At 31.2% G+C, this 24,901-nt stretch overlaps 1 protein-coding gene across 4 annotated transcripts in view; it reads left to right on the top strand.

Annotated features, from left to right (window-relative positions):
• The window catches only part of Cont (Contactin), a 157,637-nt gene that overhangs the window by 19,306 nt on the left and 113,430 nt on the right, over nt 1-24,901 (top strand). For all 4 annotated transcript variants that reach the window (XM_085811179.1, XM_085811180.1, XM_085811182.1 and 1 more), the window contains 2 exons: nt 7,432-7,553; nt 22,075-22,241. In XM_085811179.1, the coding sequence (XP_085667305.1) occupies nt 7,432-7,553; nt 22,075-22,241 (289 nt within the window). The remainder of the gene's footprint in view (nt 1-7,431; nt 7,554-22,074; nt 22,242-24,901) is intronic.

Here is a 24,901-nt window from a genome sequence, read left to right as displayed (position 1 = left end):
AACACCTGAAAGGGAAGCGCTTCTCAGACGACGTACTCAAAGACGCTGTGAAGGACTGGGTCTCGTCACGACCACAGGAATTCTGGGAACAAGGAATCCTGTGGTTTCATCAGTGGGATCGTTGTGCTCAGGCCTATGGTGTATATTTTGAATAAAGTCTACATTTGTACCCACCATGTCGTTTCGTACCTTTTCATTTGATCACCTCTTGTATATATATATAGCCTAGAAGATTTTTTGTGATGTGTGTAAAAATGTGTATATACGTGCATTTTGAAATATGTCCAAGAAATTAAGGTAATATATTAAAGGTGCTTAAATCCTGGATAAAGTAAAGTATCAGGAATATTTTGGCATTAAAATAAAAAAAAAAAAAAAAAAAATACCTCTTTCTCATGGCAGTTTTTGGAAATTAAGCCCAAGCTGGTGTCAGAGAGTTATCAAATGTACACTTATTTATTTTCATCTGAAATATTTCTTGCATTAGCAATTCTTCTACAGCAAAACTTACGTATGCTTTGTGTTTAATAAAGGCCTAATTCATAGTTAATACCATTAGTTGAATTTGCAGTACTCAGATTAATTCAAGACTTTCTTGGATATTAAAATGCATTTTTCAGGCAGCAACTGAGACTTCAGAGACTTCTTCGTAATAATATTATGCTTGTTTATTTCTGCCTGAAGCTTTGGAAACTAGTTCAAGTTGATGCAACCACCAGTAAAAAATAACATGTTTTTAACTAGTTATTGAAAATATTGGTTTTAGTGAAAGCCTATTTCATAGTTAATATCATTACTGCAAGTTGGAGTTCAATAATTATGCAAGATGGTCTCAGATGGAATATGAGGCAATTTTTTTTTTTTTTTTCATTCAACATTCACTAATGGCTGTGCAATAAAATCGCTAACACTATTATTTTGACCCTTGTTTAAATCTTGGCTTAAAAATTTTGCTTGTTTATTTTTACCTGAAGCTGTGGAAAATATATCATAAAAATACAGTTACTTGTAAGTAAATAATGTTTTTAATGTTAATTTATTGAAAATATGTGTTGCATTTAATAATAAACTAAGTTGCATTTAATAGCGTTATTGAAAAGTTTGGTGCACAAAGCAGTTAAGCAGGGTGATAATGGATCAGTCATGTTTCTGCTAGCTAAGGTAAAGAAATGGAATGCAAGTGAGAAGGTTAAATGAAGTTTTCATGATTTATTGTGTAGTGCAAAAATGGATAAATTTCCTTAATAAATGCTTCACAAAAGCATCTCAGTCCGTAGCCATACAGTCTTTGTTTTCTTTCCCTTATACAAATCCACATATCATTAATACACATATTTGTTTAGCTAAGTTGTACATATTTATTTTTACATGAAACATCCAAAATTATTTCCTGTAAGTACATAATACATCCTGCTTTAACTAAATTTAGTTAAAAAAATTCCTGAAAATATATGTCATATTTAACAAAGAATTCATTAATAATTTATGTTGCTATTACAAGGTGTAGTATGATAGAATATACTAATAATTTTCTTATGTGGTTATCACTTTGTATTGTTTAACCGCTGTCATTTGCTGTAATTTTCAATTACAGTCATTACAGAAATTACCAGGAGCAGTTAATTTCCTACTTACATAATTGTAATTACCTATTGCAGTTACAATTATAATCAATTGTAATTTTAATTAAAATACATAATTGCAGTTACATGGTAATCATAATTAAGATTATGCAATTACTTTTTAATTATGATTATAGTGTGACTGTAATTACATTAGATCAGATTCCACAACTACAGTATAATTATAACTACATCAGAATTGCAATTACAAAATAATTGTATAATCTAATTACAGTACTTCTTTGTTATAGTGGCCCCCAACCATATTTGGCGATTTTAGATTTGTGCCAGGATCTCAGCTATCATTTCACCAAGCTCATGAATCGTGAATGTAAAAATAAAAACACAATATATATAATAATAACAATAATACTCACATGTCGTTTCCTGAGAATATTTTTTAGGGTCTTTATTACAAGGCCATAATTCAGAAAGTGCTTTCAACAATTCATCAAAACATAATTTTCTCCTATATACTGTCTCCACATAAATTCTGAAAGATATGATTCGAGGTGATGCCGAGCAGTGCTCCATTGTTTTTTATTAAACCACTTGGCTAAACCACACATTCTTTCTTTACATTTTGCATGTGAATGCCCATTGTTGTTGGGTCTACGAAATTACACTTATGGTTTAAGTGAACTGTAAAGGGACTGCAGCTAACTTTTTCAAGTTGCGTCATTTCGTATCGCTTCCAGATCATTGATCCATCTTCCACATGTTGAATAATTTTCTCCATAAGTGTACCATTATCTTTATTTTAAATTGGAACGACAAAGCATACACTATCTTCCTGGCATATTCTTCCAAATATCTACTGTTTTGTGAGTACTCTGCTTCTATTGTTCTTATGTTAAACAAACAAACTTTCATTGATTTCAACTATTTTATGGGCGCCTCCTATTCGGCCATTGAATCTGTGCATCAGATGTAGGAAACACACTTCTTTCTTGTAATTGCTGCAGCCAATTTCAGCACTTTAATGCATATTAAGCTGTTTGTTACATCATTTCATGGACATCAATGTCTCTGCCCAAGAATACATTATCTAATAGTTGTGACAAATGATAGCCTGGAACCACTGAACCAATTTCCAATATGGAGGCTTTCTTCTTTTTGCACCTTTTAACATTGCACCTCATAACGGTTTCATCGTTTTTCATGTCTTGGCCATTATCACATCCTCGTTCCTCAGGTAAAATACCTCTTTTTTGAAAAAATGTTATAATATCCACCTCATTACTTGGTAAACTAAAGATTTTTAAAGTAATATTCACAAAAATGGATATATTTTTAAATAAAAAATATATTTAAAATAATTTTTTTTCGAATTTGAAAATTTCGTCAATAATGAATAATAATAAAAACAGCCAGCGAGAGCAAAAGTGCAACACGATGCTAATGTACGATTGCATGAAAAGGTATAAGAACGTGCAGCCGATGTTAATATATGATCATGTTTCGAGATATAAAAACATACAGCCAGATTTTGGGAAGATATCTTGGTTGACTGGTGATTCCATCTTGGGGACCACTAGAACAAAGAAGTACTCTATTTGCAATTACAATGTAGTTGCAATTGCATGCTTCAGTTACATTTTACCCAAATACCACATTAAAACCAAGATTCATCATTAGTCTAACAAAAGGAAAAATCAACGAATATAAATTTTAAAAAGCACACAAAAGCAATTAATTTGTTTTTGATTTTTGTAGAGAAATGTATGTTAGATATAGTTTAATTTTATATAAAAAGAACATAAGGGTAAAAAGCATATAAAAATGATTTTTTAAATTATTCAAATATTTATTTACATCTTACTTCAAAATTTACTTTCTTATTTGCATTTCTGTCTCTTCAAATTATACAGTCATCACAAAGACTGGTTGGTTGGCATCAGCAAGTATTGTCTCTGGTATCTTTAGCTAAAAAGAAAGGGAATATAAAAATTTAGCACATTTTTCGTAGATGCTTTTGTGATGTAATGGATAGCACATCAATCTGGCAAGCTGGTCAAGAACATGATATAATTATCTACAGTACTTTGAAAAGCACATCTCAATTATTAGCGATCAAATTTAAAGATGGTAGATGATAATTTATCAGTAAGCTAAATTTGTTCACAAAGTATTTTCAATAAAAGATTATTTAGTGGTCAAGATTTTATAAAGTTAATCATTTTTACAACCTCATCAAGAACAATTTTATAACTAGGAGACATTTTTTTCAGCAAGTGCCTGTCTATGGATTAGGCAGTGGCTACTAGAACAGTTTTTGCCAATGTTTTTAATGAACTTTATAGACACATTACATTGCCTTTGCTCCATAGGTACACATATCAATATAGCAGTCCCATGATATTTGGTTCTCTTTAAGAAAAGAATTGAGGAAGTGAAATATTTCCACTTCAGTAGTACATGTTGGTAGAGATTTACAGAACAGAAGATCTTCCAGTAATATGTTTTCGTGCTGATATCTAACAATTCATTCTTCATATTCTCTGCTAAATCTATGATGTGCTGAGCTACCATATCATTTGGAAGTGCGATCTTGGCAATTTATTTTGCTGATCTGTCATCTAACATACATCTTATGATCTTTATAGTAGAAGATTTAATAAGATTTTCTGCAAATGAGTACGTTTCACTGTGTTGAGCTGATAGCTAAGTATGAAGCCTTAGTTGCTTTTTCATTTATCTTTTTGGGGTTTGGGTCATAAAACTTTTTAATTTTAAGAGTTTGTCACTTTTTTGAATAAAGAATTGAACAGCTTTGTTTTTAAAGTTTTCATAACCCGATTCCAAATACTTACGCATTTTAGCTGGAGCAATAGTGCTGTTTGGGAAAACTTTGCTGCACTCTGAGGATTATCATTTTTGTTCATGAATCCTAAAAGACATATAACTTTCATTGTACATCCCGAGTTTTTTAATAGCTGCTCTGGCTTGATTACTTGTATATATTTGTAATTTTTGTATATTTGTGATTTGTAAATATATATTTGTAGAGCTGTCATCACCATCACCATCTTTAGCAAAACACCTAGTTATTAAGTCCAAAACTGAAGAATCAAATTCTGCAGTAGAACTCTTTAGAGACCTTTTTTAAGCCACCTTTCCATCCTGCAACAAAATTTTAAAAATGATGTGACATCTACCTTTCAATGATAAATAATAATAAATGGTTAACAGTGAAATATCAAATACAAACACACTATTAATACAATAATTTCTGGGTTTTAAAACTTAAAAATCAGAAGCAATTCAGTATATAAATGCTTAAAACAAGAAAGTATGACACACAACAACTCATTTCAAAAGTTTATTTGTAGTCTGTGTGTAGTATTTATTTTAATTTATTGAGTTAATAATACACTGACTTTTTAAAAATGTTTATTAACATGAATTTGGCAAATAAATGAACTAAAATTAAATATATATTTTGTATATACAAATTTATATATTTAACTGTAGTTCATTATTATTTATTATTAATCAGCAATTAATTTATAAATGCTATTTTTAATTGTTTTCCTATGAGCATAATACTAAATATTAAAAGCATATACGAAAATTGCATTTTAAGTTAATCATATTTATTCATAATTCTGCAGTTTTTATACTTAATGATACATAATGGTAATATCATACATAATTATATGCATAATGATTTTAAGCATCTTAAAAAATAGCAAGTTTTTATTCTTCTCTAGTCATAATTTTTTTATACAGTTATTTGAAATGCCCATTATTAAACGCAAGAGGAAAGTTTAACCAAGGTCCAAAACCATTGCACTTAAACTACAAATACCAAATTACATATTAAAAGCCTTTTAAAGAATGACACTGTGACTGATTTTATTCTTTTGGCTTCATAAAATATTCAATACTTTTATTATATATATTAACATGAGACAAACTGCTTATCTTGGGAATGAAATCAATAGCTATTACCAAAACTTGAGAAGAAATTTCATAAATAATTCATTGAATCAAATTTTTGTAAGCATGGTTTTAATCAGTCCGTACGTACAGTTCTATAATGAAAGACATGCAGTTTAAAAAAGAAAAAATATGTACCACATAATAAATACTGAATTTTATACAAATCCATATTTAGCGCTTTACAGTTAAAATGAAAAAAATAATTACGTTTAACTAACTGAAATTTAAAAATTATTAAACATAATTAAAAGAACCTCCAAATAAATTGAAATCGCAGAAATGCATTATAATTAACTGACCATAGCTTTAAAAAATTAGCATAAAAATCAATACATGATAACAAATATGATACAGAAAGTAATTATTAAACATGCCAACAATATGGACAAAAAATCTGCTGAATACTTTTTTGCTGGCATGTGGGTTTGTTGATTTCTCGTAATAATATCACACATGTGCAGAAAGCTGCTGAATGTGGATGGATTGAACCTGTAAAATAAGCTTCAGGACATATAAAATATGTGTGCTCTGTCTGGCAGAGCCGTATTTTCTTTGGAGAACCTTTACTTCTTCTCCTAGAAGATATTTGGTTGAGAATCTATTTTTTAGTTTAGTGGGTGTTTCATTTCATGGAACCTTTGAGTGATCTTCATAGAATCCCGGGGTTCTGCGAACACAGTTGAAGAAACAGTGTCTTTAGAGCATAATGCAGTGCGCGCAAAAGCAACATACATCTGTTTTTTCCCCTTTCATTTTAGCATTTTGGTTCCAAGTTCATGCAGTTCTCTGGTTTTTCTTTAGCAAGTATAGATAGCTATGTTATTTATAGAACAACACTGCAAAATTTCAAAAAGTGTGCATGTCTTGTATGGGAAAAGAATGTAAAAAATTAGCAGTGCTGGATGCACCATTGAAATAGAAGCAAAAGCACACAGATAAGTGTTTCTCTCCAGTTATCACCAGCGAGTTTGTGAATGCTCTCCAAAGTCACCAACAAGGTCACAACTTAAATGTGGGGATGAGGATAACCAAAAAGTACCAAGCAAATTTTTGTTTTCTGTGAAGAAGGACCTGTGGCTTTTTGCCTTTGGAACTGATAGAGTTTTATATAAAATGTTTGCTAATTTAATGTTTTTTTTTTTTTTTTTTTTTTGTCTTAATTTTAATTTTTATATTGGTATGTTCTTCCAGTCGGATTTTATTTTGCTTTAAATCTGTATATGGGTATATTTCTAAATTTATCCAGTCTGTTATATGCATATTGATTATTACTTTTATTTTTTATTGTTTTTAAAAACAAGTTGGTAAATAAAAATTTTCTTTCATTCTTGAATTTTCATCATAAATTTTAAGGTGTAAGATCAAACAAAATTATCCTGAAACGAAATGAAATTTAAATTTAAAATGATGAATAAAATTTTAATTAAGGGAATATATTTTAATTCAGAATCTTATTATAACTAGCTCCGAATGATGCATTGAGTCAAATTTGTCATTGTGTTGTCCTTTTCAAGTTATTTTGCACAGTTTTAAAAACTTTTCAGTCTTTCATATTTTAAGGTTGGTAGCTTTGATAATATCAGTTTTATTGAATTTCTCATTTTCTATTTGTGCATTTGTAGATTAAACAAAGAGGTCTTTCTAATCTTCATGTGTGCTAAAATAAAGAGAATTAAAGCAATAAAAAGTGGTATTAGTGAGCAATTGGAAAAGATAATTTTGCCTTCTTGAGGGATTGAGTTATGCAAATACTTGAGTATTTGAAATGCCTTTCATTAAAATTAAATTAGAATCTGTAATTTTTTTCGTAAATAATTGAGTCACCAGTCTATGAAATTCACTTAATTCATTTTTTTTTCCCTAGCTACTCTGAGTTGGCTAACAAGTGGGGCCTTCAAAAAGTGGATGCCACTGAATTGATGGCTTATATATGTGAAGTTTCTAAGCAGAACTTGCACCAAATAATTATTGCAGAGAGAGATATTGGTAAACTTTTATATATATTTTTAGACTTACAGCAGTACTACTTGGTTATTTGATACCTGCCATTATACTGAGATCTCTTCGCGTCCTTTAGCAATAAAACTTTTTTATTTCTGTCGGGTACTAACTGGGAGTCACATTTAAAATTGCATCAAATAAAGTGTTATTCTTTGCAGCTTGCCCCTGCCTGTGTATGAATTCAGGTGTGTAAGCAAATGCATGATAATGTAACATGTAACTGTTTATTGCTATTTTGCTGCTCTACACACACTTTCTGTTCTTTACATGTTGATCCCAATCTTGGGATTGCAGCTAACTCTGAAGTATAAGAAAGAAGCCAAGAAATTCTAAAATTAAAAATATGAAACCATAATTTATGAAATAAAGAACAATTATGATCTAAAGGGTATCAAAATTTGCAAAAAGAAAAAGCTTAATATTTATTTGTTTACTTTATTAAACATTTCTTTCAATGTAAGTTGTTTAAGTTTTGCTTCGTTTCATGTGATAATACTTTCTCTTTAATTCTATTAAACAGACATAATTTCTTGTTCAGTTACAAAGTTCCGTCGTTCAAGTCCTATAATTGCTGTGTCAAGAACACTGACTAATTTGTCAATCGAAATTTTTTTGTTTTCAATAACCTCTGTCACTTTTCTTCGCTATCGGAAGCGAATTATAATGACGAGGAACTTGTTTTAAATCATATCAAAGACGGAGCATATCGAGATGAAATACTACATTTGGTAAGGAATTATAAGCCAAATAAAATAAAAACATCTGCGCTGAAGATAAGGATAGTGCTGACAAATCAACTTCCAATTCATTACGCGCCCGCCGCCGAGCAGCGTGAAATTGATAAACAGATTTCGGATTTCAAAACACACTTTCGCTTTAGATCCTTTACATATTAACAAATATATATCGGAAATTCTATTTGATATAATCGAAAGTTTAAGCTTACTTTTATAAAATTGCTCTTACAGTCTGCAAAAAATAATAAGCCGGATGCAATTCGAAAATTAAGGAACAACGCAATCATCAACATTAACTGAAATAGATAATTAGATAATTTTAGCTTATACGTCCATTATACATAAAATGCGCATGCAAAAACGTATTCTGCACTTGCGCACACTCATATGCGCAGTCGTAAAAGGTCTTACGCGCACGCGTGAACGCCTCTGCGCATGTGTCAACGCGGCGCATGCGCAGAAAGTTTTTAGTTTTTATGTCCGGATTATAGATCATTCCGAATTATGGGTGTCCGAATTAACGACTTTTGACTGTATATATATGGGGAATGGGACTATTCGACATGGTCACTTCGCCGTCAAGACATATTTTTCTTTATATGACTGTATTATATCTTGCCGTATTATATTAAATTGATTTAAATTAATAACTATGTTTAGTTAAATGCTCACTTATGGTTAAATGCTTAATATGTGATAAGTTTAGGGCACCAGGCACTTCATCAATGAATGTACGCTTACCCGGAGTGCAAAAGAGAAATATAGAAAGAATTTTAAGGAAGATTTTAAAAGGAACTATTCAAATTTGAAAGATTTTGCATAGACAGTAAGGAAAACTATAAACTGTTTAATTTAATTTGATAAACATTTTACAGATTTTGTGTACAGTTTCATACAAATACACCGTTACACATGACATATTAATTTTAAGAGAGTAAGGTGCTGACAAGATTCCAAAGTCATTCCGTTTTCCATTCAGATTTCATAAAAATGTGAATTTTCTGTTTGCATGAGTGATTTCTCTGAACTAGCCAATTAAAATTTAAAAATATTTTGACAACTCATGTAAGTATTATAACCACATACTTTTAAAATTGATAATATAACTTCTGTTATATCAGAAGTTTAACCCCAGTTCTCTTTGATATTGATATAATTTTCTATGTTTCATTTCTTTATACCTCATACTTGAACTATGTATATTAAAAGCAACCTTTATTAAGTATACTAAAGGTAAATGGAATTCGGAACTACTCTTATATGCGCCCGCAGGTCGCCAAATTTCTCACCAAAACTGTTTGGTGAGAAAATCCACGGTGCCATATTACTATCTAAATTTTTTGTGTACATTTCAAACTTTAAGCCTAAAATGTCTCAAAAACACGGTTTTCGCACATGCAAAAACCACGTTTTAAACACAAAATTTAAGCTAAGAATCCTAAACAAAAACAAAAAATTTAGATAGCAAAAACACAAAGTTTCTAACCAAAAATATTTGATAAGAATCCATGTACACAGCGATATGTTTTAACTTAAAAAACATCTACAACTTGCACAATATAGGCAGCGAAGGAATCTATGAACTATGCACATATTGCTTTAATAAATTATCATAACAACAATAAATTAAATAAATAAAAACAAAAAAATAAAATGCACTTACCATAATAGATGTTTCTAGGGACAGCAGAACGTAGTTTTAACATGTCCCCACGTACTCTCTATGGTATTTATATGACAGCCAGACTTGCTATCCACAAAATTCATACTATGGTTCACAAATAAATGTTCAAAACCTTCTTTTCATAAATCCTTGTAAGATTTCCAGCTATCCCAAATATAGTTGTACAAGGCTTAGTCCACTCTTTAATACATTGCATCAGCGTTTCGTTACTTCTATCATGCACAGCCACTAAAAATAATCTCCGCCCTCTTGCAACCACGTCTCTCGTAGCAACATAGGCCATTTCAAAACACACACGACACGAACCATCAAGCAATTAAACCACTCCAGGAAAAGAGTTTTCAACGTCAACAGGGTTGCCATACAACACGCAATCGCACCAAAAACCAGCGCAGAACACATATCGCCACATTTGGTGATCTTAGGGCGATATAAGAGTAGAGCCCGGAATTATTATACTAAATAAATTTAAAATGCGTGTACAGCAAGAAAAAATACAGTCATGTAAAGAAGAATATGTCTTGACAGTGAAATGCCGACAGCAAAAAGTCCTAGACCCTATATATATGTAAGAAAAATAAATAAATAAAAAAATACATAAAAGATAAATTATAATTTAAATTAGCAAAGTAAATTAATTTCCTCTCTTTATTGTAAAAATAGTAATGGATTAAGGTTAATCCATGTCATATGACTCCTGCATAATTCTGATGATGTAAATGGAACTAAAACTCAAACAGCCAATAATAATTTTACAGCAGTACTAATTATCCTCTCAAAATGCATTGAGAACCAAAACTAACTTGGTCTGAATTCACCCTGAATATAACACACATGCTTGCTACTCTTCGGCCTAGCTCAAATGCTGTCTGCTACTTTCTTCTTGCTGCAAAGTTATCAAAGTTGCTGCAAAGAAATTAATGGAAATGGGCAAAAATAATGTGTCAAGTTGTTTGTGGGTGCACTATGTTTACTGAAAATAAAATGAAGATTTTAATGTGCCTCTGCTGCCAGTCTCCTATTCTTTATTGATCAACATTTGTTTCTATTACAAGTCTGTCTTCGAGTGTCATTTTTCTAACTATGCAGTAAAGGCTCTTCAAGTTATAATGCAGAGAACCATTGCCAACTTTGCAACTTTCATTCACCAAGTCATCGTATTTAAGAGCTATTTAAAAGGGACAAATGTGGTTTTTTTTGGATTTTTTTTTTTTTTTTTTTTTTTTTTTTTGTTAATTTTTCACACTGGTTGATTTAAATTGAAATGCATTTCATTCATGATATGTCTTAAAAACATTAAATATTTTTATAAAATTATGTTATATATTTTCTCATCTTTCAAATGTATAGAAGATATATAATGTTCATATGTTAGTTCTAAATATAAATTTATCTAGTATCCTATAAAATGTTTTGCTATTCCACCTGGCTTATCTTTATTGATAATTTTTTATAATAAACCATATTAAATTTTAAAAGAGCCCTTTTGGGCAACTCTTAAAATCTGAACCCTTTCAGTTGAAAATATCATTAGTTATGTATTGAATATTGTAATTTGTATATAGAAGTTTAAGCAAACATTTATTTTGTTTATTTAATATCTCTATGTTTTCCTTTATTATAATTTAACTCCCAAATTTACCTTAGTATTCTTTAATATTTTTAGAGCTAAAAAATATTCCATGATGAGAAAAGTGATCTAGAGAACTGTTAAGGAAATGTATACACTTATTAATTATATTATAATAATTAGAATTATCTATTGTTCTTATTATCTCTAATTTTGTAAGTTATTTTGTTGGAAATAAAAATGCCCAGTTGTCATTGGAAATAAAAATAATAATACCTAGAATAGGTGTAATACTGCATCACAAAATCACGAAGTAGAGCTTTTCAAAGTGTTGTAAATCTGAAATTTTTTCTAATGATGATGAGACCTATCCATTAAATGAATCCAAGGAAAGTGAAGGTATTGTTTGATTTAACTTGCTAGCATGTTCATTTAATTTTAGTCTTATTTAATGTATCTTACTAAGTAGCAACATAGCTGCTTATTGACCAGAAGCATTGGAGCTCAGATTTGTCTTCCTAGAAAAATGCATTCACACTCTAAAGTAGAACTTTTTCAAAACAGAAATAATGGCGATGCAGTGTGAAAATTGTGACAACAGAATATCCATTTGTAAAGCAACATGGTTCAAGGGTTGCAGAACTGCATTTGTGACTGGAATTTAGTTCATTTACAGCTGATTGAAATAATTAACATCTGTTGAATGGAGAAAAGAACAGCTGGCTATGGGTGACAGTCATCAGTAAATAAATTGGAACAGTAATCTGGGGAAAGTTATTACTTATAGTGTTTTAAATAAAGATTCCAGTAAAATTGAAAGACCTAACAAAATAGTAGAAGTCGACAAAAGACCTTTTACCAAGTGCAAAAACAAAGTTGGTCAAATACTCTTTGTTTATTAAATAAAGAGGAATTCCTTCAGAATTCTACAGGAATGACTGACAGGATCTCTGCCAACTTTTGTGGTTCGATGGTAGCCAACCTTTTTAGTTGATGGACTAATACATAAATACGTGAAATGATATGTAAATGGTAGAGGGATCAAGCATTAACATTATCCATCATCATTTCTTGGTATGTATGATTTCATGATGAATGTGAAGATATTATTAATGGATCCAGGTATAGTCATTCTTCATAGTTTTGAATGATGGAAATATTGAAAAGATTCCACACTTGTTACTGAAAAGTTATCACCTGTCTCTTCAAATGATGACATATAAGCTTATCTTCAGTAAAGACACTGCTCACAAAACTGTTATGTAAGATGTCGAAAAATTTGTTAGCATTGATAGCAGAACTAAACTAAACTAAACTAAACTCAGTGGGGCAACAGCTCTAGCAGGCAAGCAGCCCTAGTGGGCCAAGGCCGGCAGTGCTCCCAAATCTGCTTTCTTGACCGTGGGTCCCATGGTGCGTAAGCATATGCCCTGAACAAGTGGTCAGCATGTCGCAGGACCCCCAGTGTTTAGTCCTCAAGTGAACTTGGTACTCATTTTATCAACCCAAGGTATGGAAATCAAGGGATGAAAGGCTGAGTCGACCTTGCCCATCCCGGGGATCATGCATTGGACCTGTGGTGCTGCTGTGCAATGCGCTAGCCACTGTGCCACTGGGCCTCTTGATAGCAGAACAGAAGCCTAAAAAAAGGCTGAACTAAATGACCGGTATTTGTTGCACAACAATGTGGCCTCATACAGCTATTGTTCCGTAAAACAGTTTTAGCAAAGAAAAATGTCATAGTTTTCATTCACCTCTCTTGTTCAGTAGATTTGGCACCTGCAGATAACCTTCTTTCTCAAAGTGAAATCTCACATCCAAGCAATTAAAAAAAATCCAAGAAATTCAGAAAATTATAACTAAAGACTTAAACAGTAGGTACCATTCCATTTTGAGGGCCGTAAAAAAATTGCAGCGAAATTGTACATGCGAAAGCGCCAAATCTAGCAAACACACCCATTTAACAGCGTGCCAAATCTAGCGTACGCCCTGATTTCAGATTGCATAAGTTTATATAGTTCTATATTTCTTAAGACGCCATTGAAATACTAGTTTAATTTTTAATTCCTTTTTTGATATCCTATGGATTTAACAATTTGGGAATTGCCTATGATGAAAAGTCTGCGATAGAATTTTGGGTAGCAGGCAGACTCACCCACTGCTTGACACGTTTTTAAGAATTGCACATACTTGGTATCCATGTACACATCGACTTATTTTCACTTAAAAAAAAAAAAAATCCCAGAATTGCACAAAAATGGCACTGTGCACACCCTTGACTTTATCTAAGTACACATCGACCTATTGTCACTTAAAAAGTAAAAGAAAATTGACAAAATTCCAATTGTTTTTACCCTTGTAAAAAGCGCCAAACAAATAAGCGGGTGATTCTGCACTTTACCGAGAATGTTTTCAAAGAAAAGGCATCATTCATTATAGAAAATTATGTTTGAACAACCAATGAGATGACATTATGCTTTAGCGATAACTCGGTAGCGAAATATTATATGAAATTAACCTTTCATCTAAATTAAAACATCAATATTTAGATAGTTATTTACTATTATACTTCCTTTCTTGCATTACGGTTGCCGCAGTTACTTTTGGCAGCACTGGCATCAACAATAGTTTGTCGATTTTTTACGGCCCTCGAAACCGGATAGTACCAAACAGTATTTCAGAAGATGAATTTTTTAAAAGCAATCAAGCAAGCTTGGAAGGATAGAATATTGAAAGCTAAGATATAAGAATGTTATTTCTTCATCTTCCCAGTTTTGTACACTGCTCAAAAAAAAAAAAAAAAAAAAAGGGGACAGTCCTATATCTCCCGATCTACTGGGCCGATTGACAAAATTCAAATTGCGTTCTTCATGTCTGGAAAGCGCGACTTAATATATATTAGATTTATATATAGCACTATTCTAACATAGGTATTTTGACACAAAATCGTACTTTTTCTGAAATAACATACCAATTTTTTTCCACATTTCGATTCTACGTCTCAAATTATGCCAGAATACCAAGTTTTGTAAAAATCGTACCAGTAGTTTTTAAAATATTAGCTCTCAAAGTTTTAGCTCCTCAATGTTAATTGAATTTGGCAAATATTTATTAATATCTCTTTTTTTATTAAACTTTTTTGATTTTTTCTCTCCATTTCGAAATTTAGGTTCATTCCAAATAAAATTTAACCATTTTTTGTGTTTTATGTTTTAAATTTCTATTTTTAAATAATTTTTATAAATTTTTCGAAAACAATTTTGAATTATAACCTATAAAAGTTTTACCATCATCTTAAAGTAGGTGTATTTTTAAGCATATCTGCAAAAAATTAGACTTTTTTATTCAAAATTTTCTAAGATATACACGAATTTACATATTTTCGAGTTTTGAAATATGACATCTTTTTTTTGAGCGATAATAACGCCAAATGTGGTCTATGGATTTTTGTTACAGTGAATTGCCACAGCTATTTTTAACCTTGAATTTCAAGTAAAATTTTACGAAGAATTAATTATATGACATTTTTTCCCTCAATGATGCTTAATAAATATTTATTAATACTATATGAAAAGCTATTTTTTTTAAATATAGATGATATTATTCAAATTTTTAACTATTTTTTAAAAATTTCTCTCTATCTTCCTTTTTTTAAAAAAATAAGAGTAAATTTTTGTAAGAGTAAATTTTTACCTTCGGCGTTTTATCGTCTGCTACTTTACTTCATTTAGATCGAATTGTCTAAAACTGAGAATTTTTGTTTGATATTTATTTGAATTTTATGACATTAACTGCATAATTTATTTCTAAACAAACTGTTGCTTTTGAAGTGGCTGATACTATCATCCACATTTTTAAAGCACAGTATATTTTTATAGAAACATAATATTTAGAATAATAATTTTTATAAAAGCCAAATTATGATATAAACATACAGCCCTCTAGAGACTGAATTAATGGAAGTTCAATGGTTATGTAGAAATGATCTGCAGCTACTTAATGACTGGATAAGTCAACAGATTCTGTGGACAAGTAAGAATAATTATATAAACGCCACTCAACATTCTGGATTCAATTCACAATGAGGATACGATGTTTATTAAATGAATTTAAGAAGTTTTAAAACTTAAAAAATCAAGCGATTTTTATCCTAAAATGTATTTTTGTGTGTAGCGTATTTTCATTATATCCTTAAAATTCTAATTTAGAATGTAATTGTCAAGAACTGAATCTTAATCATCAGTAATATAATAAGTAATTATTAAGGTTATTAATAAATCCTTCTTATAAAATAATTGCAAATATTTCAGAAAACTTTCTGTCTGAATGCAAATATTTTTCTATGCAAATATTTTAAATTTTATATTAATCAAGATTGCACACAATATTATTTATTTGCACTTCAATTCTTACCGTCAGTTCTAGTAGAAGTTACAAATCAATTATATTTAATTAAGGATTGGATTGGATTATTTAATTATGGCAAAGCACACGAGGGCTATCTGCCTAAAGGGAGGGATGCCTTCGTGGAGGACTTTCTAAGGTAAACTGGCTGGTATACACGTTACACATGGGGAAAACCACGAAAACGTCAATGCGGCCAGCCCGTTCGCGGGATTCGAACCTCGGACCGAATACCAGTGATCAGCGTCTTTACCGCTCGGCCGCTGGTGGGCTATTTAATTAAGGGATGACCATCTAAATTTAGACACAGCATACCCTAACAGCAATTCAATTATTGGCGCAGGATCTTTCATGTTACTCCCGATTGGCAAGCTACATGATTTTTAATGAGTATTCGGGTTTTGCTAGTAACTTCCCTTGGAAATCGCGCTTAAACTAGGTTAGTTGGTTATTTGAACATAGAAAGAACATGGGAGCTATTTGATTAAGATGCTTTCATAGAGAACCTTTGTAAAGAGAACCTAGAAAACTATGAAAGCCAACCATGCAGCCTGGGTTAGACTTCGCAACAAACAATTAGTATTTAACAATCTTCAAATGCGAGGCAACTGGTGAGGCTCCAATTAAATCTCCAATTTAATATTTTATTTGTAAATATTTAAAATATTGTTGTATTCTTAGACACAAAAGCAGAATTTTTGTTAACTCGTTAGTAAACTACCAAGCCGTGGTGCAAATGAATATTCAATTTCTTTTGCAATAATTGTATTCACTTAATATTCATGGAATATGAGGTAAAGAAGGAACGTTCTCGGAAGATTAAAGAAGTGTTTAAATCCAGTGATATTAGGTTTGTCTTACAAGCTTAGGGTTGGGTTATGGGTTATTCAATTATGGCAAAGCACACGAGGGCTATCTGCCTAAAGGTAGGAATGCCTTCGTGGAGGACTTTCTAAGGGAAACTGGCTCGTATACACGTTACACATGGGGGAAACCACGAAAACGCCCATGCAGCCAGCCTGTTCGCGTGATTTGAACCTCGGACCGAACTACCAGTGTTCAGTGTCTTTACCGCTCGGCCGCTGGTGGGCCTTACAAGCTTAGGATCAAAAGATTCTGCAATTGCCCGAGTAGTTGACTTGTAAATGGCTGTGAATGAAGCAGATGACTTTTAATCTTACGTTTTCAGTCAGAAAACGTATTCCAAATATTTTGTATTGCATGGCAATGCATCTTTTCATTATTCAATAACCAATCGGAGAACCGCTTGTGCTCCGAAAATAAGTATGTGTACTCAATTGTCCTGCATGTTCTTCAAATTTGTCTTCTTATGATTTTTTCCTCCCCAAAACTAAAGGCTCTCAAAGGAAAGTTTTTTGACATTGAAGAGACAAAAGGAGTATGATATCTACTTTTAGAGGCATGTCAAAAGCAGATCTCTACAAGCCTTCTCTTCCATTACATGTTGTGCATTCAGACAAATAGTTGCATCAGCATAAATTCTATAATCTATCTTTTGTTACACTCTTATTACTTTATTAACATACAGTCAATATATACTAAACCTTTTACTTCAGCTTCAGTAATTCGGAATTTTTGACGGAATTGTTGTCGGAACTAGGACTTAGAAGATAAGTCAAATTGAATATTTCGATAATTCAATAAATTCATGGTCGAAGTTTCAATATTTTATTTTCGGAGGGAGGGGAAATTTTTTCAGTTTTGGTCTAATATCCTAAGTATATTTGCTTCGATTCTTTATTTTTTCCATAAAAGCGAAAATCTTACGCATGGTATACATACGCATGGTATAACGCATAGCTTTAAATTAAAATTTAATAATATACAGGGTGGTTATAATTAAAGTTTCACTTTGAAACGGTCATAAAAGGAAAACTACTGGATCAAATGTTATCAAACTTTGTAACCGTGTAAAGGATGTCATGGGAATTTATTTTCCACGAAAAAAAGAAAGTTAGAAACCTCACCACCAGGGGAAATGGCGCTGTATGTAATATTGTTAAACAAAATATGGGTCGGAATCTAACTTAACCTTTTGTTACACGGGTTTAATATGTTGTATACCCTTAAGAAACTCTGAAGTAGGCAAATTACCATTTAAAGGTGTTAAATTCGATAAAAGTCGAGTGCGGCATCCGTGTAAGTGAGAAATTCATCCCTGAAAACCACGAATTAGCGATTAGAAAATGTGAGATCGCAAATCACTCGCACAAGTGCGTACAATCTGGAAAGCGTTTTCTTGCAGATCGCTAATTTGTAATTTTTGAAGCCTGAATTCAGCACTAAAACATGAAGATACTGATTAAAAACGCTTTTAATCGATTTGGGCCAAAGAAATCCCTCATGTTATCTATCTAGTTCCATTGCATTCTCCTACTGCATTCGATTGCATAGCAGTCATTCCACCCCGTTTAGTGTTGAATGACAGCTAGTATTATAACTGAACCATTTTTCTCTGAAGAGCAGTCGACAGCTGGCCCACTGTGATTGCAGCTCACTTAGAGTCAATGTTAAAATGTTTCGTGATACATGAACTGGAGTAACGTGGCATTTTAGATACTACGATTTTTATGCAGGGCTGGGCCCCACCTCACATGTGTCGCACAGTTACTTAGGCAACATTTCACGAATGAAAGTCTTATAGGCCAACACTTCCCCTCTTCCCACCAGACCTCAACCTCTGTGACTTTTGGCTATAAGGTTATCTCAAAAGCACTGTTTATGGTGATAATCTAAACAATTTGGCAGAAATGAAAAATGTGTTACACTGACATGTCCGTAACATTCCTCCTGATATGCTAAGAGCTGCTGTTGAGAATGCAGTAACAGGATTTAACTTACTTTCGAAAAATGCTGGACGCTACATTGAACGTGCTTTGTAACACGTGTCGGAAAATATTAAACGCATTTTAAACAGATGTCTTCGTGTCTTATTTCATTTAACAATATTGTATACAGTGCCGATTTTTCCCTGGTAGTGAGTTTTTGAACTATTTTTTTTTTTTTTTTTTTTTTCTGCGGAAAATAAATCCTCATAACCTATTTTACACGATTCCCAAGTTTGGTAACATTTGGTCCGGTAGTTGGCTTTAAACTTTATTTATAGTTAAAATGACTAGAAAATGAAAAGCTGTCTTCAGCTGAAACACAGTTGACGCAATTTATATTTTAAAAAATTGACAAAAATGCAAAATTTATGGAAATCTAGCAATCAAAAAAATCTTAATTTTCTTGTGTGGGCACTTAAAATTACCTTACAAGGAAAGAAGAAAATTAGGGAGAAAAGTAAACAAACATTTGGAGGGAAAATTTGGCTCTCAGACATACCAAGATGTTTCAAAAAGTTGGACGCTTTTGAATATACTTTCAGGTTACTTCAAAGAATTTAGGCGTTCAAAGAGAAAAGACTTGGACTTGTACACCAGCAAATACCATCAATTGAGCGTGTGTTATCAGAAAAGACAAAAACGATATCATTGCAGATTAAAGTGAAGAGCGATTGGTTTTAGACTATATGGTTGTATAAATTTAAATTACGTTATAGAACATCATATCGTACCATAAATGGAGAATCCCATGATTTTCTCAGTCAAATTATTTGAAGATTCAGGAGTTTATCCAGTATTGTATGTGGATGTAACCTAAAGGCGTTTTTTTCCTCTCCTGATGAAACAGCGACCGAGAGGTAAAGTCGTTGAACAATGGTAGTTCAGTCCGAGGTTCAAATCCCGCGAACGGGCTGGCTGCATGGGCGTTTTCGTAATTTTCCCCATGTGTAACGTGTATGCGAGCCAGTTTTCCTTAGAAAGTCCTCCACGAAGGCATCCCTCTCCTTAGGCAGATAGCCCTAGTGTGCTTTGTCATAATTAAATAAACTAAAACCTCTTGATGAAACCAGTCTTTCCTTTCATCTCATACTTTCAAAATGTTTAGCCTCTAAAGACTGATAAAGGCTCTGACCAAATATTGATGAAATGGATTGAATTGGATTATTAAGTTACGTCAAAGCAGGTCTATCTGCCTAAAAGAAAGGATGCCTTTGTGAAGAACTTTCTAAGGGAAACCAGCTGGCATACACGGTACACATGAGAAAATCCACGAAAACGCCCATGCAACCAGCCCTTTTACTGGGATTCGAACCCCGGAGTGAACTACCAGTGTTCAGCGACTTTACCGCTCGGCCGTTTGTGGGCCTTTATGAAATGGAAAGCGATAACTTTATTTAAAATGATTGTCAGAAATATCAAGATTATTTCGAAAAGTTGGATGCTTTTTAATATACTTGCAGAATGCCTAAAGAAAAAGAGCAAGAATAAAGTAGAATGCCTGAAGAAAAAGAGAAGAAAAAATAAATTTTGGGGTAAAATTTGTATTTTTTTTTAATTTAAAATTTTTTACTCTAATGATATTTGATTCTTACGATTTCAATAATAAAATATTTGACTAAAATATGAATAACATTTAAGAAACCAAATGTAGGATAAAATTGTGTAAAGCAATGGGCACAATGATAAAACTGTTTAAAGCAGTGTATGCAAGTCATCCTAAGTTAAAATGTCGGTTATACATCTCTCTTATTTATATATATCTTTTCTGAACGGAACATTGAAAGGCATGTTAACTGTGCTGTACTGTATTTGCTCTTTTAATATATGCAGTTTTCAAACGCATCGTATTGTGGGTTACAAAGTATTCCTCTGAAAGAAACGGAATTCAAATAAATAAAATCAAATTCTGGAAAATTTATATTAATAAATATATTTAAAATGCTCAGTTCGAAGGAATAAATAGAAAATTTTAAAACAATTATCTGAAAAGACAATGCAACACAAACAATTAAAATGAAAGTATAAGAATTTAAGAATTACCTAAAATAATAACTATGACAAAAAATATATATAAAAACAACTATTTGAAAAAAAATAAACGCTGCACCTTTATTTACGCAGTTCGAATAGGTAAATAGAAATTTTTAAAACAGTTATTCGAAAAAAACAATGCAACTTAAATAATTAAAATGAAATTCGAAAAAGAAAAATTACTTAAAATAATAAGTTATAATTAAAAATACAATATAAAGAATATTATTTGGAAAAAAGGAACGATGGTGACTTTTTTTCCTCTCACAGGAAAGGAAACTAGGTTGCCATATATTAAGAAGTTCGCCAAGTGAACTATTCTTGGCACAAACTGACAAAAAAGTGCCAACATAAATTTGTGAATTTCTCCGTAAATTTCGCTCCAAATTTTACAAAATTTCATATTTAGGCGTAATTTGAGTCGTAGAATCGAAATATGTAAAAAAATTGGTATTTTATTTCAGAAAAAGTACGATTTTGTGTCAAAATACCTATGTTAGAATAGTGCTATATATAAATCTAATATATATCCTAAGTCACGGTTTCGAGACATGAGGAACGCAATTTGAATTTTGTCAATCGGCCCAGTAGATCGGGAGATATAGGACTGTCCCCCTTTTTTTTTTTTTTTTTTTTTTTTTTTGAGCAGTGTACATACTTAATCCTAAAACTTTGTAGTTGCACTATGTATGCCTACTTAAGTTAATGTAAAAGAATTCCCCTCCCCCTTGCTATTGCAGGTTTTTAATTTGTAGGTTTTAATTGTCTTTTAATTTGACGTACCTCTGTATTAAAAAATGTGCTTTTAAAAAATATACTTTTATATATACAACATAGAACTTTAGAAATGTTTTTTTTTTTTTTTTTTTTTTTAAGTCTCTGTAGGTTTATTTTAATGCAAGACTTTTAGTTTTTGTATTTATAGAAAATATTTCTGTCAAAATTTTTAAATTGGCAAAAATTAAATCTGGTAAATTGTATCATAATAAAATTGTAATAGATCCACTATTTGGAAAACCTAAGATAATTACTGTGGAATACAATCTCATATATAAAACAAAAAGATTATGCTCCGAATGAAATCAAATTTTATATATCACCACCTGCATGAAATAAAAAATAAACACAGCACATTATATAACTTTTAATGTACAGTTTTAGTATTTATTTATGTCGGTATTATTCAGTTTTTCTTTTTATTTCATTGAATTTTTTTCCCATTACCATCCAGATTATGGCATATTAGTTTTGGACAAAGAAAAAATTCCACGTGGCCCTTATTTCATACAAGAACCACAGCCTGTGGTTTTTGATCCCCGAGGACGTAAGCAAGTTAATGATGTATCTTTAAAATGCATTGCTGGTGGATATCCAGCTCTAATTTATAAATGGTACAGGGTGAGTGTAGATTTTTTAAAGTATATATACTTTAGTATTTATATTATTCCTTTGCTGATGTAATTGCGAAAGCAGAAATTGCCTGAATGGTTTTATCCTTAAGAAGAATTCTGTTGAAGTTTAATTAAAAGAAAACTCTTAAAACGCGGAAATTTCTATTGAAAGTGTTAAATAATTCTTTTTCTATTATTAAGGGTGTAGTTATTTTATTTATTCAAATAACTATAAATAATATCTTCAGAGGTGGGAAGAATCCTAAATTTTTTCGAATCAGAATCCTAAAAGGTTTTCAAATTTGTCAGATCCTTAATATATAAATAGTAATAAAAAAACTTTTATTTAATAAAGTATTAAATTAAAGCAAAATTTGAAATCTGCATTTATACAAAACCAAATTTTTTTATTAAACCTATTTTTATTAAGTAGCTTCAAATTAAACATAATAAATGAAGTACATAATGAATTAAAACTCTTGAATATTAAAATCCATCTTTTCATCTTTTTTTTTTTTTTTTTTTTTGTGTGTGTGTGTGTGAACAATATTTGATTAATAGTTCAAATCTTTTGCATTTTCTTAGGATCTTTTAAAATAGAATCGACCAACCTCAAATTATTTCAGGTATTAATATAAATAAACAATTAAATGTGCGATAATTATTGTCATTATGAGGAGATACTCATGATCCAGGTCCACTGAAATTGCTACTGTTGTGTTCTTTTTTAATGAACTAGGTATCAATAAATGTAATTCTTGTAAAGTTTTGAGTTAAATTGTTTAACAATTTTTAGGCTAGTACTTATAAGATTTGAATGATGAAAAAAGTACTGAGATTTGAGTTTATAGATCTTAAATCTGTTGAGATTTTCTTGAGTATTTAAATCTCCATCCCTAATTCACTTACTTCCCCCAAAAGATAAGAAGGTTTTCCCTTTTCACGAATTAGTTGCATACTATATTTACTTATGTTTTCCCTCTTTTCTGTGCTGACTTTATCATACAGAAATCGATAGAGGGAAAACTGTGCAAATAATTTTATTTCTGAAGGATGAGGTTAAAATAAGAATGTAATAAATTAAAAGTATTTATGGATCAACTACTGATAACTATCACAATATTAGTCACTCAAAGAAATCTGCATTCCTATAAGAATGCATTTCTACATCCCTGTATATGGAATTTTGCATTTTTATTGTTACCTACTACTATTCTGCAGGCCTTACATCATTCAGTGGTGCTGGAACTGCTATTTGTTATACAGGTTTCATGACTTGGCAAGATCGGGTTGTTTAGCAATGTAATTTGGTTTATGCCACTTATTATGCCTTGCAAATGAATACTTCATTATTTTTAACATATTGTCATTATTAATGAGTGAAAAAGGAAAAGTTTGGTGTGACCTTTATGGATGGAGATTATCTTTATGAGTAAAATTAAAACTATTACCGTGGGGAGGAATCCATTTTAAAATTTTGGGCTGTTTGAGCTATGATAAGATTTAGTCTCAACTGGCAAAAATGCTGTTTAAGAATGTAAAATGCTATGTTATATACAAATGCTGTATTATACAAATAGAATTATTCATTAGTGTGTCACACTGTGGTAAATTGTTTGTGGTCTTTTGAACACGTTCTATTGTAGGGTCATAGTTTGCATGTTTAACAATGTGGTCATAAGCTAAAGACATAACTTTCCTGAAAACGTTATACAGTACAAAGTCCCAAATGCATACTCGTCGGGACTTCAGCGATTCCGGATTTGGTATTTTTCCAGATATTAGATTGTCAATTTAAATCTGGTAAGATGGCATGCATAAATCATGCAATTAGAAATATGAAATCGTAATTTATGAAATAAAGAGCAATTATGATCTAAAGGGCATCAAAATTTACAAAAAAAAGCTTAATATTTATTTGTTTACTTTGTTAAACATTTCTACCAATGTAAGTTGTTTCGTCTTTTGTGCTAATACTTTCTCTTTAATTCTATAAACAGGCATAATTTTTTTGGTCATTTACAAAGTTCCACTGTTCAAGTCCTGTAATTGCTGTGTCAAGAATACCGATTAACTTGTCAATCAAAATTTTTTCATTTTCAATAATCTCTCTGTCACTTTCTTCACTATTGGTAGCAGTATTTTCTGGATCTAGAACCATACTACATATTTCGCCGTCCATTAATTGACTGATGTTTGGGGCATTGTCATCGCAATGAAAAACTTCTGTTATATCATCTTTATTTATTACCGCTTCTCCTTATTTCTTTACAAAATCCATTAACTGGAAAATTTCACCTTTTTTTTAGTGTGCAATATCCAAAAACCTTCAAATTTCCAGCTATCATCGTCCTCACCATGAAATATGATAGCTGGCTGTAAATTATGCCAAGCATTTTTTAACGTATCTGGAGATGCATCCTTCCACGATCTTGCAATGCTCCACACAGCAGATTTTATGCTAAAACATTAAAAAAATTCTTGATTAGTCTTGCCCTTGTTAAAAAAATTTAATGTGGATTTTAAAAATGCTTCTTTATATTTGTATCTCAACTCGTGCACTATTCCGATATCCATAGGGTGAATGACAGACGTAAAATTTGGAGGGAAGAATAAATAATACGGATACATTCTCTTTCAATAAAACTTTAACTGAAGTATGAGCCT

This window comes from Stegodyphus dumicola, chromosome 2, assembly GCF_044657685.1.
Source record: "Stegodyphus dumicola isolate Sdum_Otavi_A_Nest chromosome 2, ASM4465768v1".
Lineage (NCBI taxonomy): Eukaryota > Metazoa > Arthropoda > Arachnida > Araneae > Eresidae > Stegodyphus > Stegodyphus dumicola.
Note: the sequence above shows the minus strand (reverse complement) of the source record. Positions and strands in the feature narration are given on the sequence as shown.